Source organism: Dermacentor silvarum, chromosome 2, assembly GCF_013339745.2.
Source record: "Dermacentor silvarum isolate Dsil-2018 chromosome 2, BIME_Dsil_1.4, whole genome shotgun sequence".
Taxonomy (NCBI): Eukaryota; Metazoa; Arthropoda; class Arachnida; order Ixodida; family Ixodidae; genus Dermacentor; species Dermacentor silvarum.
In genome coordinates, this window is record NC_051155.1 from 148,376,070 (window position 1) to 148,396,471 (window position 20,402).

The following is a 20,402-nucleotide window of genomic DNA, read 5'->3' on the forward strand; positions in this document are numbered from 1 at the left end:
AACTGCCCACGCCGGCAAACGCCCGCTTCCCGATAACGGCAGAAAACGAAACTTCGAAGAGCTGGCACCGGGCCGGCTGGAGCGGCGGCGCCTGCATCGCGGCGGGCGCGCACGGTGACAGTCGAAAGTGAGGGAGCTACGAGGGAGGGCGAGGGGAGCCACCGAAGCGGCGGAGTTGCCGAGGCGAAATCCACTTCCCTGCCGCCCTCCTCCCTCACATTCCATGGTCTCCGCATGCGCCCTTCACCGTGCCATGCCGGCGCCGCCCGCTTCCTGAAGTTTCGTTTACTGCCGTTATCGTGAAGCAAGCGTTGGCCGATGTTGGCAGTTTTGTGGCCCTCGCTCGCTATGCGTGCCGTGATATTTCACGACTCGCACTCAAGATTCTGGCTTGAGCCTCACTGGCTGTTTGTTCGCACCACGTGCCCTTCTCCTCCACTTCGTCTCTTTTTCTTCCTCGAGCACTCCTTGGGGCGCCCGTTTGAGGGGAGCGTTCGCCGTCTCCGCTGACTTCCGTACTCCCAGGCAGCCGCACTGTAACCGGTATTTCATTTCCCACAACTGCACTATAAGCCATACGTGTATACATGGAGTGCTATGGGAAAATTAACGGGAGTCTGAAAAGACCGCACTATAACCGATCCAGCACTATAAGCAGTTACGTTATAAGTGGTCTATACTGTACAAGAAATAAAAATGCATGCCCTCTACTTAAATTTTCTGCGGTCTCCTCTCTCCATTTCTCTTACCTAATTATTTAACCACTCATTGCCGATGGCAAGTGCTCAAAGCACTCGCGTAGCAGAAGATTGCAATCCATGGTTTCCTACATGTTCTATGTTCACGGATTCCGGTTACTCCAGTGTGCTGATGGTGCCGTTGCCATGGTAGCCAACTACCTTTGTGTATTCTAGCACATTTCGTGGTTTGCCACTACTGGTTGAGCATCTTTTCTTTTCTTATTTCATACCCTGTGCAGGCAGTTCAGCACAGCACTGCAAACAAGAAGAAAGGGTGCGCTAACAATGATGCACCGAGGACAAAACTTGCACAGCGTGAATAACGCTCACCAGTGTACTGTGCGTGCAAAACGAGCCAACGCGGCTGCTTACGAGCGTACATAAGCAAGAGGAGAAGCTTTTGTGTGAACTTGTCGTGTGCGCACCAAGAAGCATAGAGCAATGCTCAGAGGCCAGAGGCAAAATAACAGCCAGCACCCCTACCATGTTTTGTAGTTGCTGTGATCTTTCATTTAACTATCGTGCCTATTTGTGTTAATATAACAAGTACAGCACACAAAAATAAAACGAATTGTAGTGAAGAGGAATGCCCGGCACTGCAGCCACATCGCCAGTCATTCGGGAGGCGTGAGCTCGAGATTTCCTGGGTTGCTCTGGTTGAGGCGCTCCCAACGCTGCCTGTTGCTCTTGTGTCTTGTCCTGTGTTCACATTAGATTCTAGTGGACGTGCTGCGGTTTTCTCCCAACCTGGAATTACGAAACCGAACTCTGCCATCCGTCATGCCTGACGACGCCAGCCTGACATCCCCAATGGTTTCACTAGCCATCGTATGTGCCGGTGCCCAGCGTTAGCAAGATCCTGACATCTTCAGTGGCACCGATGAGAAAGACGTTGAAGATTGGCTGGAATCGTATGAATGAGCGAGCAACACCAACAAATGGGACGATCCCCTAAAGCTCAACAATGCGATATTCTATTTATCGGGCATCGCCAAGCTGTGGTTTAAAAACCACGAAGCAGACTGCTCGTCTCCAACCAATTGTCATGTTCCCTCACTTTGCTTCGTGGGAAGTGCGTTGGCCGCATCCAGTGTGTCGACCGTGCTGCCATCATTGACATGCCAACTGGTTCCATCGCCACTCATGAGGTTGCCGGAGTGACCTGTAACCCCGCGCAGGAGCCGACTTCGCCCAATGTTCTACATAGCTCCATCGCCGACACGTTGACTGTTTCCCATAGCTGCCAGCTTCTACGCCTTCTTGACAAATTCTATTCGTCTTTTTACTGCCAGCATGTTCCCTTGGGCCACACATCAACTGTTTGTCATCGCATCGACTCGGGTACCAGTGCGCCACGGCGACAAAGACTATATCGTGTATCCGTGACAGAGTGCCGTGTTATCGACGACCGAGTAGCTGACATCCTCAAGCGCAGCGTCATTCAGCCTTCGGATAGCCCCTGGGCATCTCCAGTTGTTCTTGTTAAGAAGGATAGATAGATTCGATTCTGGGTCGATTGCCATCGGCTTAACAAAATAACTCGTAAAGATGTTTACCTTCTTCTGAGAACTGACGACGCCCTTGACTGCCTCCAAGGTGCGAAGTTCTTCTCTTCTATCGACTTGCGAAGCGGCTATTGGCAAGTCTCCATGGCACCAGAAGACCAACCTAAAATGACCTTTGTCACACCAGATGGCCTATATTAATTTTGTGTCATGCCTTTCAGGCTTTGCAATGCCCCCGCATTTGAGCGTATGATGGACAACCTTTTTGCGTGGTCTCAAGTGGAAACCGTGCCTGTGCTACTTAGATGATGTGTTTATTGTTTCACCCAGTTTTCCCAACCATCTCTGTAGGCTGCAGGAAGTGTTACAGTGCCTAACTGACGCCGGCCTTCAGCTCAACCTGAAGAAATGCCACTTTGGCGCAAGTCAGCTCACCATCCTTGGCCATGTAGTATCTAAACACGGTATTGTTCCTGACCTCGCCAAGCTCGGTGCAGTTGCTGATTTTCCCAAACCTTCCTCCGTAAGAGAACTTTACAGCTTCCTTGGCCTCTGTTGTTACTTTCACCGCTTCATTCGGAATTTTGCATCCACCACCTCTCCCTTGAATCAGCTTCTACAGAACAACTTAAACAATTGCACCTAGTCGCCCGCTTGTGGCGAAGCCTTCCAAGAGTTGCGTCATCTACTAACATCGCCATCGATACTGTGTCACTTCGACCCTACAGTTCCGACCGAAGTACACACCGACAACAGTGGTGTTGGATTTGGCGCTGTGCTCGCGCAGCGCAAATCTGGATTCGATGAGTACATAGTTGCATACGCAAGCCACACCCTCGCCAAAGCAGAGACGAATTATTCCGTTACGGAGAAGGAATGTTTGGCCATAATCTGGGCACTTGGTAAATTTCAACCCTACCTCTATGGCCGCCTCTTCGACATAATTACAGACCACCATGCACTTTTTCGATTAGCTCGCGGGGCTTTGCGGTTGCGCTATTTTGACATGCACGTTGTCTACAGGTCTGGCTGCCGCCACACCAATGCAGACACACTTTCCCATCGACCACTTGACACAATACGCAGGAACAGCCGCTCTCCATGCTGCCATAGCTCGTGATATAGCATCCTTTCTTCTAAAGAACTTTATTCTCCGTCTCGGTGCACCTCGCAAACTTTTGAGCGAAAGAGGACGTGTGTTCTTTTCCAAAGTCGTAAACGCACTCCTCGCTGAAAGTCGCATCGTTCATTGCACCACCTCTGCCTGCCATCCTCAAACTAATGGTCTGACGGAAAGATTTAACTGCACCCTTGGCGACATGCTCTCCAAATACGTCGTCTCTCATCAGACAGATTGGATCCTTATTTTGCCATTCATCACGTACGCCTACAACGCTGCACCACAGGCGACCACAAACTTTTCCCCATTTTTCCTCTTGTATGACCACGAACCTTTGACTACCCTCCACATCATTCATCCGTACAGACCCGACTCATCCGAATGTATGCCCATCTCTGAAGCTGCCCGCCACGCCGAGGAAAACCGTCAGCTCGCCCGTTCCTTTACAGCCATCAACCAATGGCAACAAAAATTTCGATGTGATGATGATGATGATGATCACCCACATTGTCACTTTCTTCTGGACTCCTTTGTGTGGCTTTGGGTTCCAACTGTCCCTGCTGGCATCTCATCCAAGCTTGTCTCCAAATATCAAGGACCCTATCGTGTTGTAGCACAGACATCGCCTGTGAACTATATTATCGAGCCTGTCACGCCACCTACGGACCAACGCTGTCGTGGTCGTGAAACCGTCCACGTACAGCGCCTGAAGCCGTATTGCTACCCAATGATACTATGTTCACCATGAGTCGCCAGGATGGCTCCTTTTCCGACGGGGGGCGATTCTAGTGAAGAGGAATGCCCGGCGCTGAAGCCACATCTCCAGTCATCCGGGAGGCATGAGCTCGAGATTTCCTGGGTTGATCTGGTTTAGACGCTGCCGATGCTGCCTGCTGTGCTTGTGTCTTGTCCTGTGTTCACATTAGAGAAATATTCATTTGTCACATTTTTGCTGCAGTGCAGTGGCATCTGCAATTTTGTTTTGAGCTATTCACAGACGAACGAGTGGTGACGTCGACGATGCTTCTAGTGAATTCCACTGGGCGGTGACGCGGTCGGCACTGATGTAGTGATTTATTTGCATAATTATGATATTATTTTAATATCGGTGCTTGTACCTAAGCTAGAAGCATCTCCAACTGTCAGCCTACGCAACCTGCAACAGAAGGACCGTGGCTTGAAAAGTGTTCGAGGGCCCCTTTAAGTGTCGGCATGGGCTATATGCGCAGCGGTGATCAAGTCACATGATGCGCATTCCTTTCATCTGTCACCCAGATTGACCTTTCGATGACCCACCTGCCATAGAGTTGGGATAGCTGTTCTGTATTTTGGAGAAAAACTGAAAAGTGGAGCTTTCTATGCAACAAATAAAAGGTTACCGCAAAACATAGGTCTACCATTACACTGAGAACCTCATTGACTTCAATACAACAGAACGTCACTAATTCATTATTCAGAGGGGAAGAAAGCACTTGATTCTATTGAACAGAAATTCTTTTGATAAAAAAAAATATTTTCTCAATCTTCATAGACTAGAACTGAGCTGTAATCAATGCTGGCAAACTAATTTGATGTTCCCTGTAATAAGAGTAGAGCATGCTGTATATCATGATTTCTACATAGCTAAGTTACTGGTAGCTTTCTACATTGTTGTTATGCAATGCTAGGCTACTCCTGAGCATGTGCAGCACCATATTTTTTTGCCCAAAATTTGGAAGCAATAAAATTTGGGGAAAATTTTCTAATATTTGATATTCAGTTCAATATTTGGCTCTATTTCCTTGATTTGATTTGATATTCAATTAAAAATCTACCATTCGGTATTCACACACCCTAAAATTTTATTTGCACATGCCTCGAAATATAGTGGTAGCAAAAATGACAAATATACGTAGTCGCCGACAAATTTTTCAGACAGCTGATCTTTCTGTCCTCGCGATTCCTGTGGCACTGCCACCTATCCCTAGCACCCATGTATAACGGCAATAACTGAAATTTCGGACACCGCACGGTGTTTTGGGCATGAACAATGCATGTGATGCTGTAGACATGGGAACCATGAGCAAAGTTGCAGCCATGTCGAATGGCAAAGAGCCACAACTTTGGTTGCCGACTCCAGACCAAGCGGTCCTGGTTAGGCCTTGTGGCCTAAACAATGTGGCCAGTCACAAACAAGCCATTGTGGGAAGCTCAGAGCCAATATGTTCTCACTCGTAGACTTTATTGGCGATCGAGCATGAGATCAGATGCGTGCGTTTGACAGACAGCCATAGTAGCACAGTACGAATCCATGTGCGGTCCCCTCCTTGTCGGAAAAGTCTGTTGGCGGCATTCGCATTCTTATGTTCACATTTGTATACCTTAATGGCGATCGAGCATGGGATCAGATGCGTGGGCTATAGACTGACAGCTGTAGTAGCGGAGTACGGATCCACAAGTGGTCTTCTCCTCATCTGAAAAGTCTGTTGGCAAAGTGCAAGTTTTGGCCAGTGGCTTGGCTTGGTTGGACCACAGTCGGCAAGCCAACATGCCACTCCCTTGATTCATAGTGGCACAGCAAGATGTCTACAGGCCATCAAAATTCCTAGGAGGCCATTTTCTTGCCCATCGCAGGCACCCTTCGCTGTGACGCACGTCTTGATGCAGAAAAATGGTCACATGATGCGCAGTCAAAACAGCAGCAGTTTCGTATGCTGGGCACATTAAAGTAATGTCCAAAATTAAAAACTCGACATTCAATTCTTGCTCAAATTTCTTGTTTTATTTTTGCACTTACAATACCTTGTAATTTTTTATTCCAAAGTATTTAGGCTGTCGCATTTTCTTTTCTGCACAGCTAGGCACTAGCTAACACAATATTATTGCCATAGCGATGGACGAATTTATGTGTACTTCCAGCTTCAAGAGAGAGCTTGTTGTTGGGTGTATTTCCGTTTTGCCAATGACGCAGACACGCGAGAGCCTTTGCCCGACGCTTCTACGCATGTGTGAGTTGCGGGAGCGAAATCTGGGGACTGTGCCTAGATTTTACGGAGGAGTACACGCTTGCTCCGTTTGTCCCTAGCCGATGGCAATGCGCACTACGCGAGAGCCAGCGCTTCAGTCCTGCTCAAACAGGATCAAAGCCGCCGATACAAAGTCCGTAACGGAAAAGCGTACAAAACAACAAATTCGCAGTAACAACGTGTCATTATTCATTAATCTGCGGCCACTAAAGCGACATCTACCTAAGCCCTCACCCCGCGTTTCGCGCTAGGTTGCTATGCTCCCCTTGGCAGGAACTCTCTTTGTCAGGCGTAGTGGTGAAGCATAGGATGAAACAACTACTGCAGAAGTGTAAGTGGGAAATGATATAGTAATGCAGATTTAAAAAAACCTGACCTTCCAATCACGAGCGCAGTACTGTGACCGCTCGGCTAGGGCTATGACAGCTCAGCTAGGGACAAACGGGCGAAAGCGTGCCCACGAGGAAGAGACAACTTCGACCTCACTAGATTCTGACGCTTGCACGGCGGCGCCATTGTGGAAGCATGCGCATTTAAATGAAACTAGGTAGGAGAAAGGAAATAAAGATAGGAATGTGTGGGCCACACCAAGAGTGCCATTCGCCATTATCAGTGTCATTTTTCCCCTTCTGCATAACCAAAAATAGACTGTTGTGTTCTTCTTATAATAACTGAGAAAAAAACCTTCTAGGTCGGCAGCCCTGATTATGACATTGTCTGCACATTTGGTATGTGAGCTTTAAACAGCAGTCACGTCTTGCAGCTGAACTAATAAACCCGTTTAATGGCATGGTAATGCACCAGAAAAAAAAAAATTCTGGTAGAACCCATCTCACGATGACTGTCTAGGTTAATGTGATCAATGTTCAATCAATGTAGTGGCACTCTGTATTGCTAAAAACACCTTTATTTGCAATCTAGTGCTCATTCTGAGATTTCCACTGCTTTGGCTATATGCGACATACACAGTGTCCAGGATTGACACACTTTGCTGTGACACACCCGCTAGGGTTGGCCTTTACTATGATGGCATGGAGACGATGCAGTGATAAGGAATGACATCGATAAAACAGTGAAGGCGGCATGGAGATTCTGAAATGATGACAGCGACAGCATGAGGACAGAGGGATAACGAGTGTATGTATGACAACAACGATATGACGAGAATCGGGTGATGAAGCTGGAATGACGACAATGGAATGATGGAATGACCACGATGGCATCACAATCACAGTATAAGTAAGGCATGATGACGACACAATGACGACAATGGCATGACAACGGCATTATAATTACAATTGAATGACGAGCCGCGACCAGCACGACAAAGAACCAGCAGCACAAGGAACAGAAACCGCTTTAATTTACAATGCAACGAAGCACTCGATCACCGCAGTCTCGCAGCTGATAGCAGAAAGGGCAACGCGAAGAAGCAAGCACCAGAAGAGTGAGGCAAACAAGTGGTACTGGCAAAGGGGAACGACAAAAGAACCGCCGTAGCAGACAATCAATCACCACAATCTCGCGGTCAATAACAGAATACGCAAAGCGGAAAAGCAAGCGCTGAACCGGCCAGTTAGACATCGGTAGTCGCAAAACCAAAAAACAAAGCCCTCATTTTCGTGGACACTCAGCAAAACATTTTTCCTCGCTCTGCAGCAGGCTCGTAAAAAGCCCTAGACGGTTGCGCCCCACCAGTGCCTCACCAGGCTCACCTCCGAAAAGCCTCCGAGTGCAGTCTCCACTGCCTTCTTATCCGCCAGCCCCCACGCGAGTTCCTCCTACGCTAACCTGATCAGTGCGCAGGCTCCATGCAGCGCCTGCCATTGTAGCATGCGTTTCTATGGCTTCCACCGCGTGTGCTGCAGAGGAGGGCCCAAAGGCCCGACAGTTTGATTCAGGGATGATGAAATCAGGAAGAGCATTCCATAACCGCGTGGTACGAGAAAGCGCTGACCAAATGTATACTTAGTGTTCTCATAAATGCGCGTGAACTTATGTTATAAGTGGTCTACATTGCATATTGCTGATTGTAGTACAGTTAAACCTGCTTATAACGAACCTCCATATAACGAATTCCTGGATATAACGAAGTTTTTCGATTCCCCGCCGTTACTCCATAGAAGCACATGTATTTGAGACCTCTACGTAACGAAGTGGCAGCGGGAGACCCCCTCGATATAACGAATTTCCCCCTCCGACCACCTAGAGATTTCGCCCCAAATTTTGACATTTTTGCGCGAGCAGCAACCGGAAGCACCTTCTCCGCCGCGATGGAATGCGAAGCGAGCGCACGTGTGCGTGCGTGCGTGTGCGAGGCGGCCCTGCATCCCTCGACGCGGCGATCTTGCCGCCGCGGGCGTGACCTTTCCCCCTCCCTTCATTCAAATCTGATCCTACCGCTTGCTGCAGCTGGCCTAGCCCGCCAAGCCGGCACTCTCTCTCCTTTTCCAGCTGATGTTGCCGACGCGCTGGTGCACGCTGTGGCACACCAGACTCGATGAGCGCGTACACGCGCTGTGAAACGCTGGCGGCGTGTGGAAGCGCCGCTGGAGAAGCGAGCGAAGTGACCTTCGTGCTGTTGTCTATCGCTTCAACGCAAACTGAGCGCCGAGAACACACAGCACGCAGAAAGCTACGAGCCGCCGACGCACCTAGACTCTGCCCCAACGCAGATCGCTTTCAAGATACGGCCTGCGCGACCGCGCGCCGCCCCACCATCCCTCCCCCCTCTCTCCCTCGCCGGTGCCTCGAGCGCAACGGAAGAAGGCGCGCTGCCTCCCTGCTTTTCTTTCTTGCGCGCGCGAGATTTCGACGCGGTCGTCGGCTCCCCTCGCACGTTTTGACTCGCACATACAGCATACGGCGCGCGGCGACTGCGTTATCGCCCTTGGATTTTAGGGTACGGCCACGCTAGCGGCAAAAACACGCAGCAAAAACGCGCGTCAGAAACGCGCGGCAAAAGCGGCAGGAATCGGGGTCTCGCGGCGTGCCGCGCGAAATGGTTTCTGCGGCAAATGCCGCGTGCCGCGAGATGAAGAGCCAATCAAGAGCGGCGAGGGTGACGTCACGGAGCCATCACAACCGGAACGCCGCCGGTCCGCGCCGGGTTTTCAATCGTCGATCGTCGTCTCTCGCATGAAACAACGAGCGCTCGCGGTGTTGCTCGCCCGTTCGGAGAGCGCGGGAGATGTTATCGCGCTGCCGCGAGGCGAACGCGCGTGCCACGGTGGCCTCGCGGCAAGGCGCTGACGCGCGGCAACTTGCCGCTCGCTGCATGAGGCGCGCGTTTTTTGCCGCTAGCGTGGCCGTACCCTTATATACGGAATATCTATGAGCCAAAACCAATTTTAGGGCCACAACGCGTCATGGACACCATCTTAATATAGCGAATACGGATCTCAACTTTTGCTGGCGGAAACCGAAAATACGTCATAGTTGTCGCCCCCGGCACTTTGGGCGGCCAATGCCATCGTCAAGCCACCAAGCCAAGCGACATGAAAAGTCAAAATGGCCGCTCGGGCCGGCGCGGGGTGGCAGTTCGCAACGTATGATGCGGGAACGGTCCCACAGTTGCGACGCTGTTAACAGCGGGGTTACCAATGCATTGAGTTATAAGGGAGCTGTGTCGGGACCGGTCGAAAACGACGTAACAGCCGGGAAAACGCAGCCCCCGGAAACGTAACAGCGAGGTTCTACTGTAACACTATACGACGCTACGACGCCATCGTGACGCTCGCTCTTCGTTTCCGATGCCTTGCGCTTGTGCGAAACGACACGCGTCCACGCATCCGGTACCTGGTGTGACATTCCGAGGATGAGTGCTTCGACGAAAATGGAAAACGGGTGCGCGTTACAATTGAGGGCGCGTTAGAATCGAGTAAATACGGTAAACGTTTATTTTTCGAATTTTCGTGCCGAACCTGCATATAACAAAATCCTCTTTATAACGAAATTTTTCGGGAATTTGTCAATTTCGTTATATCCAGGTTTAACTGTAATACCATGCTAGTGGAAGCACAGGACGATGATTGCTGCTTTTTTAGATTGCGCTTGCCTGTCCACTTGCCCAGCTTTGTCTGACCCGATAAGGTAGTGTGCTGTCAAGCTGCATTAAGAACTCTGTGCAGGCAAACACTCCTGTTACAATATATCTTTTACATTGGTTGAAGCCAGCCTCTGTGCCATTTTGTTAACGAATTGTCGCTCTCGTTTCAGTATCACAACAATGGTCCATGAAAATACCGTCAAGGAGCCACTACAGGTAAATACGCATCCCTAAAGCAAGGCTGGATTGAAAGAAAAGCAGAAAACATTTGGACTTGTCTAGTAGTCGTGTCCATATAGCCAACTGCATGTTTCATGTACTGCACCTTTTTGGGGTGAAGAAAAATAGGAAGTGTAGTAAATGTTTGTAGTGTCACTCGAATTTGCTGAATGTTCCTGTACAGCACAGCCTGCACATTAATGCCAACTTCAGCAGTGCAGGTGTCAGACTTGAAACTAAGCAGCACTCTCCATTCTCTGTACAAATTTTTTTTTTCTGTCTTCTGCCCACATTACAGCTGATGGTCTACAACCGGAGAGATGCAGCCGATGTGTCCGATTTGCTTCTTAGTGAAGCCAGAAAGCACAGAACCACAACAGATGCCCAGCTTGTGAATTTTTCAGACTGCCTTGACCGCATTCACTCGTACAGCTGTGGCAAAGCGGACCTGCTGGAGGAACTGAAGCTATACATGACAGATATCTGTGCGCTCGAATCACTAGACAACGTCTCCAGATTTGGACTTCAGTTATTCTGGTATGGTGCTGTTTTTCTCGTGCAGCTTGAACGTGCGGTAGTGAATTATTTCCAGCGGTTTCCTGTGCTGGCCTCATTTTATCATGTGAATGCAGGTCCCAACTAAACTGGCTTATAGCTCTCTTCACTATTCCAGGCTTGCCCCCATGTTAGTCAGTAACAAGTAAGAAATGCAGGCGAGGCTTTTTCTAAAAAGTTGTGATGGATCTGCCACTTACCCCTCCGCACTTCAAGAAATACCATGTACACTCGTGTAAGGGCTGCACATTTTTTCGTAATACCATGCTAGTGGTACCAGCTTTTCCCACAGCGCGTAATCCCTGCGATTCACTTGTACCAAAACGGCAAACAGTGTTGTTTTCATAATGCATCTGTAATGAAGAAGTGCCGATTAGCCCTGCGCACCTCCAGCGTATGAAATGCAACGAAGTGCCGGTCAGTCAGACGCATCACCAGCGCTTTACGCACGGGGCCGGTTCTGACTGCTCGCAGGGTTCTGATTACCGCACCGAGTTCGACCTCTCACTCCTTGCGTATCCTGTCAATAAACACCTTGACACATCATTTGTTCACACATGCACGCCATACACCTGGCACCTGTCTACTCTTAACTGTCACTATTGCACTACTCAGGCTCGGTTCAGCAGCACGCTTGTGGATACAGTCATCGTTAGTGGCATCTGTGGCATTAGATGTCGGGTTTTTTCAGAGGTGATGCAGTCCCAGTGTCAGGTATTTTTCTCGGATATTAGAAAATGAACGCAACAGTTTATCTTCAGCTATGCAGAAAGGAAAAAATGGCACGGATAATGGCAAATGCACTCTTAGTATGGTCCTCACATTCCTATCTTCGTTTTCTATCTCCTACGAAGTTTTATTTTTACACACGCACTTCCACGATAGTGCCGCCGTGTCAAGGTGTAAAAAAAAACAAAAAAAACTCTATAAATGTATGACAGGTGGAAGAAACACACTAGAGTGGTGTTTTAGTGTTACGGCGTGAATATTTGAATGTACAATCATTGCAGTAGCAGGCAAAGTCCGGGAGCCACACCTCCCAGCTGCGGGTGCACACTCCGACAAGCGCAACTACGCGCATGTAGGGGCACATTCTGCAGTGCACTATCAAAAGCCCAGACTGAACAAACTCAGAGAGATGAGAATGTATGCTTCTAGAAATATACAACAGATGACGGAACTACCTTGGAGCTCGCCAACTTCATGTTACTGCGCACATTCGACTGGAGAGAATAGAGAACGTACGGAGTACGTCAGTGATACGGCAGGACACAAACGTGGAAATGTACCGGTACGTCACACGTCAGTGACACTGAAAGGGTGAACGTTTTCTACAATGATGTCCAATGACACCACATCATTGCTCGCAATCCGAGGCCAAGCTTTCTTTTAAACTTTCTTTAATTCCAATTTTGGGCTGGCAGGTGAGGCACAGCTCTACACGGGTTTGGCCCTTACTCGAGTGTATATGGTAGTTCATTTCTAAGTGCCACTGTCATGAGTCCTAGCTGTTCAGCAACAGTGAGCTTGCTGTGGGCATGAGGCGAAAATCGCACCACCCCACCAATGGGTCATTTTTAAAAGGGAATTAGGACAAAGATTTAACTGGACTCTGTGCACAACATACCTCCTTGCCAACATTTTCCCCTCACCTTTTATGTGTGGGTGCTTGCCATTGTTAATATATATGTACAGTGAAATCCCGATAGTTCGAAATCTATTACAGTTAAACCTGCTTATAACGAACCTCCATATAACGAATTCCTGGATGTAACAAAGTTTTTCTATTTCCTGCTGTTGCTCCATAGAAGCACATGTATTTGAGACCTCTACGTAACGAAGTGGCAGCGAGAGACCCTCTCGAAATAAAGAATTTTCCCCGCCAACAACCTATAGATTTCGCCCCAAATTTTGTCATTTTTGCACGAGCAGCAACCGGAAGCACCTTCTCCGCCGTGACGGAATGCGAAGCGAGCACACGTGTGCGTGCGTGTGCGAGGCGGGCCTGCATCCCTCGACCCGGCGATATTGCCGACGCGGGCGTTACCTTTCCCCTCCCTTCATTCAAACCTGATCCTGCCGCTTGCTGCAGCTGACCTAGCCCGCCATGCCGGCACTCTCCTTTTCCAGTTGATGTTGCCGACGCGCTGGCAGACGCTGTGACACATCACACTCGATGAGCGCGGACACGCGCTGTCAAACGCTGGCGGCGTGTGGAAGCACCGCTGCAGAAGTGAGCGAAGGGACCTTCGTGCTGTTGTCTATCGTTTCAACGCAAAGTCGCAAACTGAGCGCCGAGAACAAACAGCACGTACAAAGCTACGAGCCGCCGACGCACCTACACTGCCTAGACTCTGCCCCAATGCAGATCGCTTTCAAGATATGGCCCGCGCGACCGCGTGCCACCGCGCAGTAGGCAGTTGACGCCAGAGTACAGTACAACGCCGCCCGCTATCCCTCCCCCCTCGCTCCCTTGCCGGTGCCTCGAGCGCAGCGGAAAGAAGGCGTGCTTCCTCCCTGCTTTTCTTTCTTGTGCGCGCTAGATTTAGACACGGTCGTCAGCTCCCCTCGCACGTTTTCACTCGCACATACAGCATACGGCACGCGGCGACTGCGTTATCGCCCTTGGACGTTATACGGAACATCTATGAGCCAAAACCAACTTTATGGCCACAACGCGTCATAGACACCATCTTTAGATAGCAAATACGGATCTCAAGGGCCATACTTTTGCTGGCGGAAACCGAAAATATGTCATAATTGTTGCCCCCGGCACTTTGGGCGGCCAATGCCATCGTCAAGCCACCAAGCCAAGCGACATGAAAAGTCAAAATGGCCGCTGGGGCCGGCGCAGGGTGGCAGTCTGCAACGTATGATGCGGGAACGGTCCCACAGTTGCGACGCAACAGCCGATTTACCAATGCATTGGGTTCTATGGGAGTTGTGCCGGGACCGGCCGAAAACGACGTAACAGCCGGGAAAACGCAGCACCCAGAAACGTAACAGCCAGCGGGGTTCTACTGTAACACTATACGATTCTACGATGCAATCGTGATGCTCGCTCTTCGTTTTCGATGCCTCGCGCTTGTGCGAAACAACGCGCGTCCACGCATCCAGTACCTGGTGTGACATTCCAAGGATGAGTGCTTCGACGAAAATGGAAAACTGGTGCGCGTTACAATCAAGGGCGCGTTAGAATCGAGTAAATATGGTAAGCGTTTCTTTTTCGAATTTTCGTGCTGAACCTGCATATAACGAAATCGTCATTATAACGAAGTTTTTCTGAAATTTGTCAATTTCGTTATATCCAGGTTTAACTGTAATTCAAATTGATGGATAATTCGAACTGCTCTGGTGGTCACGGCAAAGCTCTATGTATAATTGAGAAAAGCTCCCGCAAATTCAAACTCCAGAAATGCCGCAATAGTTATTTCAAACAAAGTTTCTTGCTCCCATGGACTGCTTTTCGGACAAGCACAAGCCAAAGGCGAAGGTTTGGTGCGTCACTAGCTACGGGAATGTCGTGTGCCATAAAGAATGATAACAAAAGACACGTGAGGAACTGAGACCGAACCAGAGAAAGCAGAGCGGTGTGCACTCCCCTTTGCCATCCGGCTTAAAAGGAGGAGGAAAGGACCCCTAGCACACCTGATCATGTTAACGTGACAATGATTACAGATGACAATTTTCTTTTTCATAATTCATAATGCCACTAACCAACTAGCCCAACTTTCAGCAATAGCAATCACTCTTTCTGATCTTCCAGAGTATGGTGATGCAACCAGAAATGGATGACATTCATAAATCATAAGTAGTGGAAACATGCCCACAATTGGTACTAATTCCTCCTGGGAGGAGTTTTGAAATTTGTCCTGAAATGTGCCCTTTGAACTTCTGCACAACGAGTACTGTGTTAATTCAGCATTCCTGTGCTTTGGGTTGTCTTCATTCACTCCTACGCTACCACCTGCTAGCCTCCATGTTAGTTCAGTTGGTGGAGTAAATGCCCCAGCAAGGAGGTGGTGCCAGGTTCTGTCCCTGAACTAGGATGAATTTTAGCGTTGCTCCAAAGCTGCCTTTCTGAGAAACCCGTCTGGGTTTTATTTGTAGCTTTGTGCAACAACTTTTCCTTAAATGTAATCATAGTGCATAATATATTTCCATGTCATAACTTTGCCCTTGCTATGCTCGTGTTCCCGTTACATCCATACAAACATGGTATTTGTTCATCTTATTTGTATTTGTTTTGTATTTAAAATTTACCATGTTTCTGAGTTAGATGTTGCTGTAACCTGCAGTGTCACAGGGAACGGATGTGGAATCCTGGAGGTAGCAATGTCACCTATCTTTCAATTTTACACTGTCTTCTGACATATAAGAACCCCACTGTTTAAAAAAGGTTTTATTTGCCATTTCATAAATGTAACTTAGCTTAAACTTAGCTTCCTTTCTTATGAAGCCACTGTACTCGTGGTTCCCAAGAAATCCTACCTCTGTCAAATGAAGAATCATTCTGAAGCCATTGGAGTATTTAAGCACTATAAGCTGTACACAGTTACAAGACAGTTAGGAAAGAAGCAGGTTACTGACCATAGTCCAGACAAAATGACATTTTTTTCGGACGCTGGTCACTGATTTATGAGCAAGGGATCCGTATGGATCTCGAAATGTAATTTTGTTTTGACTGTGGTCAGTGACCTGGTTCTTTCTTAGCAGTGATTTAACTTGACCAGAGAGTATTCCATTGAACTCTTGGCTGTGATTGCAAGACAATGTTGCCATGTCTTGCAATCTACCTGCTGTTGCATGTGCACAGTCGCAAGCATGAAGAGAGTGACACTCTAAACTTTCTTTACGTGCTTGCATCATTTCAAAGAGCTCTGTCTGTACAGTGTCTGAAAAGCAATGCAGAGGTAAACATTTCAGTTTTTTTTTAAATTAGCCATGCCTTTATCTGAGCCAGACAAAGACAATCAAGAGTTTTATGCTGGACAGTTGGGTCTGCTTTTTTGAAAAGAGGAGTCTGAAGTGAAATCCTTTTGTGCCTAGCACATAGAATTATATAGACACTTTTTTGCAGTTTTCTCAAGAGGATGGAAGGAACTGTAACCAAATCTACTGAGCTGGTAAGAGTGCCTTGTTAGTGCTTATTGGGGCAGGGCTAAACTTCATGTCAATTTCTGTCGTTTGAAGTGGTTTTTGCACTGCAATGATGAGATTGAGCCTAACCTGTCTGCTTTAAAAGCCTCCCTGGGGACATATGTGTAGCAGGCCAGAGCTGTTTTGTACAGATCCACATAAACACTTGAAAGAGCGGATAAAATATCCGACAAGGCACTTATGACAATCTATGTAAAGCTGAATCCTTCACATTGTTGCAGATGAGATTGAACACTGTTTATTTGGTGAAGCACTGTAGTTAATCAAGCAGTTGACCTGTGCCACCTGAAAAAGGTGTGATGTCATCACCTGGTACACTGTCCTTGCAAAAGTGGATCTCTCCCTCTTAAGGGATGCCTCAGCTTCATGCTACCTGCAAATTGATTGTATTGTATTTGTGCAAACCTATATTTGCTGTGGTTTTCCGTGCTCCTGCTGGACGCAAGTTTGATCCCAGTTGCGGCAGCTGCATTCCAATGAGGGCGGAATACAAGAACACTCGTGTAACATGCATTGAGTGCATGTTGAAGACCCCCAGGTGGCCAGAATTTTAATTCAGTCCCCCTCTGCGGCGTGCCTCATAATCAAATCATGGGTTTGGCACACACAACCGAAGCCATCAATTTAAAATTTTTTGGTACGCTCTTGCCATGGGTTGTGTGGTGCTGTGAAGTCGTAGCATTTAGCTAGTTTTTATGAGTTATAATGGCAGTCACTTTCAGCTTTACGTTATTGTCTCACCGGCCTGACTTTTTTTGTACATCTGCTGATTTTGTACAAGTTGTGTGCACCATTATTGTTGCTCTCACAGCTACAAAAATTATCAGAATGTTTATCAGAATTATCAGAACGGAAAAAGCACTTTCCACAAGCCTATAGACACATTAACCCCCCACATCCGGCATTGTTTCTGGGCTTAGAACTATTTTTAGATGTGAAGGCAGTTTTCAATTACCAGAATGTAGTGCTACATGTTGTTAGCCCAGGGATGTCGTAGCGCATCCTCTCACCAGACGGTGCTTCTGCGATAGTAGTTTTTGTAGAGCACATGCCTCCGTACCCTTGCATGGGCCCTTGTGAGGCGGTAGCGCTACTTGATTACGCTTACATTTTCACTTTTCACTTTATATCTTAGTTCGGCACTAATGATAGTTTTCAAATAATGAAAATATTCCATCTTGAAAAGCCTTGTTTCTTTAATGTTCACTCCCATTTCCATCGGAAAGCTTTGGTGCTTGCACACTCCTAATATCAGCAAGGCATGTACATGATTTGTAGCGATGTGGCTGTTGAGCATTCTGTTAGCTCTAGCTACACTTGTCACTAAGTCTCTGTGGGAACTTGGGAGCCTTGGCTATATGCCCTGTGGATTTTGTCATGTCTGCAGCCACCAACATAGTCATTGCCCTGTGTACTCAAGTATTTCGGGTTTTGCAGGACCAACACCTCACCAGGGCACATATGGAGCTTTTGCGCAGACACATTGGGGCCACTGTCAGCACTTGCAATGCCAGCCAACTCACCGAACCTCAGAAGACATCACTACGGCTTTTCTGCAACTGGCTGACCACCTCAGGTGTCGAGCCCAGAGAGCGGATCTCCCAGCTTTTCACCTCCTCTGAGCCATTGGCCAGTGTTGTGGCCTCCGCTGTGGAAGGAGGGCTGATTTTCGAAGAGTGTGCCATTTGTGGGGATGGCATACCTTTCCAAGAGCTGAGCCACGGGACGTGTGGCCAGGGCCACCGATTTGGCAGGTGCATCAACTCGCTGTTGGTGTGCAATGGCACTCCTCCTAGGTGGTGCAGCATCTGTCAGCAGTTTCAACAACGCAAAATCATCTGGCCAGATGGCACGATCTGCCTGTATTGCGGCAAGGGGCTCGCATAACTTAGCCAATCAGTGACGAGTGTTTGTATATCTACTACTTAGAGCCCCTCGGACAAGCTTTCTCTGAGCAGGTCAAATTCCACCCATTCTTTGTTTCTCTCGGCACTCCTCATTTACTCCCTCCATCAACTTCTGCAAACCACAGTGCTGACCACAGCCCCATGCCTGCTCATAACCTGCTGCACTACTCAGACCTGCTGCAAGGTATACTGGAGAAGGGAAACGGTGGAATTAGCATGAGTGACAGTTCGGACAACGATAGCACAGACCAAAAGTCGTAGTGGCACAAGATGGTGACCCATGAAATTTCAGTGCCCACTTGCTTTACGACTGCCACTCAGGTGTACAGATGTTGTTTGTGTAAATATAACTGAGGACCTTTATTTTTATGCATAATAAAAAGATTCAGTCTCGGATGTGTGTGATCAGCTTTTTAAGCACTACAAGATTGCCTTAACGCTGACGTGGTGCAACAGGTGAGTTTTCTCTAACTTCTTAGAGGATTCACTCTCCAATGCATTGCAGTTTTCAGACACTTAGCCAACTGGTGTTCATGTCACTGTTTTGTAATACATACCACTTCCCCACCACTTATTCCTGTAATGAGTATTTGGCATGAAGCCACAGCTCACGTGTGCATTTCAATCGGGCCAAAGTCACATTAAAAGATCCTTATAATGAAAGGGGTATAAGAAACTAATGTGTGTAGCAAAGATTTCCTAGATGGATAGATACAATGAACACTTTTCAGTCCAGAACGAAAATTTTCTGATCATCTTATGATGATTAGGCCAAAATTCTGCGGTGTGCAATGTTGGTAGTAATTTGGCTGTTGCAGCATTTCAAAACTCTTGGTGAGCTGTTCACCTAGCAGTGTGCCAATACGGCTGTGCAGCCAAGTTCGTGGCCACTCACTCACTCTACTGCCATTGCAGTACATGTAGTACATGCACAATCAAGTTCACCCCGAGTGTCTGAGGCAGAGTTTCCTGCCAAAATTTTGTAGGAAAATGTCTGAGGGGTTCTTCACATCTTGCCAGGACATTTTTGGCAGTCTGCTTGTCGGTGTCTCGTGAGAAGGCATCCACTTGCTACAGTGAGTTGTGCAAAATCAGAGGCTTGTAGTGTTCTGCAGGCATGCTCAAGAAGTGCTACCAGTTTTATTTCAAAGGTTAAGCCTGATGAAGACAACATTTGGCTGTCCAGGCAGGTAGCATAAGGATATAATGGTTTCCTGCCTTATCCTAATTCAAGTTCAGTTACTGTGTGGTAGTCATTTGTGTAGTAGGTAGTGTTGCAGCATCATTTGCTTCACCAGTTCGCTCTGCACATAAAAATTTCCTATCAGTGAATTTCAGTTTAGCCTGAAACTTAATTTTGCTCAGGATAGACCATGAAGAGCTTCAAATGAGGTGACTAATCAAATTGGAAAACTTTATTCCGATGTGTGTTTGCTGAATTGAAGATTTCACACATGCATGTACTGTTATTGCAAGGGATTTAGAAGTTACTCCCAAGAGGAATTCTTTTTTCAGCTTCATAGCATCAGACAGCCATGCAAGGTACACTCTTTAGAGATGTAATGTCTTTACGTTGACAGCTGTTGCTCGACTTAAAAAGGCAAGCATTTTTTTTATTTTTTTATTTTTTAGCTCCATGTTGATCTGTTCTAAATTGTCAAGTTCTCAAAACCTTCAAAAACAAGACAGCATCACTACTTGAAGAATTCAGCATTTCATCCTCGTACAGTATAGTTTTTTTTTGTGTTTTTCTGGACCACTGGAATTTGTTCCCTGTCAGTGTTTGTGAATTGCCACTTGATGAGTTTCTAAAAGCTATTGAAAGTTAGTGCTGTGCACCTTGTTTTATTGTATTTGGCTGAGTCTCTTACTGCTATGTTTTGTGCTTGTATATTATCCCACTCCTGCTGTGGCCCCTGTTTGGGCTGCAGTATGTGCAAATAAAAAAATTATGCAGGTCAAACGCACACGTTGGAATCTATGTGAAGTGAAGCTTCCGTGAAGCGGTTAATAAAATGCTATAAATTTACCCATTTCATTGCTGTGTCCTTGGCGTTAAAGAAACTGGCGCACGCATACGCTCTCGTGTGCCCATGCTACGTAATGTGATAAATCTTATATATGATTGTGTTTCTTCATTCAT

General features: G+C 47.6%; 1 protein-coding gene across 3 annotated transcripts in view; it reads left to right on the forward strand.

Annotated features, from left to right (window-relative positions):
- Positions 1 to 18,655, forward strand: part of LOC119441902 (general transcription factor 3C polypeptide 4) — a 63,391-nt gene extending 44,736 nt beyond the window's left edge. For 2 of the 3 annotated variants that reach the window (XM_037706563.2, XM_049661712.1), the window contains 4 exons: positions 10,589 to 10,634; positions 10,936 to 11,174; positions 16,273 to 16,318; positions 17,790 to 18,655. In XM_037706563.2, coding sequence (XP_037562491.1) covers positions 10,589 to 10,634; positions 10,936 to 11,174; positions 16,273 to 16,318; positions 17,790 to 18,239 — 781 coding nt within the window. In that variant the 3' untranslated portion in view covers positions 18,240 to 18,655. The remainder of the gene's footprint in view (positions 1 to 10,588; positions 10,635 to 10,935; positions 11,175 to 16,272; positions 16,319 to 17,789) is intronic. The other variant, XM_049661711.1, reaches the window with a different exon arrangement.
- The last annotated feature ends 1,747 nt before the right edge of the window (positions 18,656 to 20,402 follow it).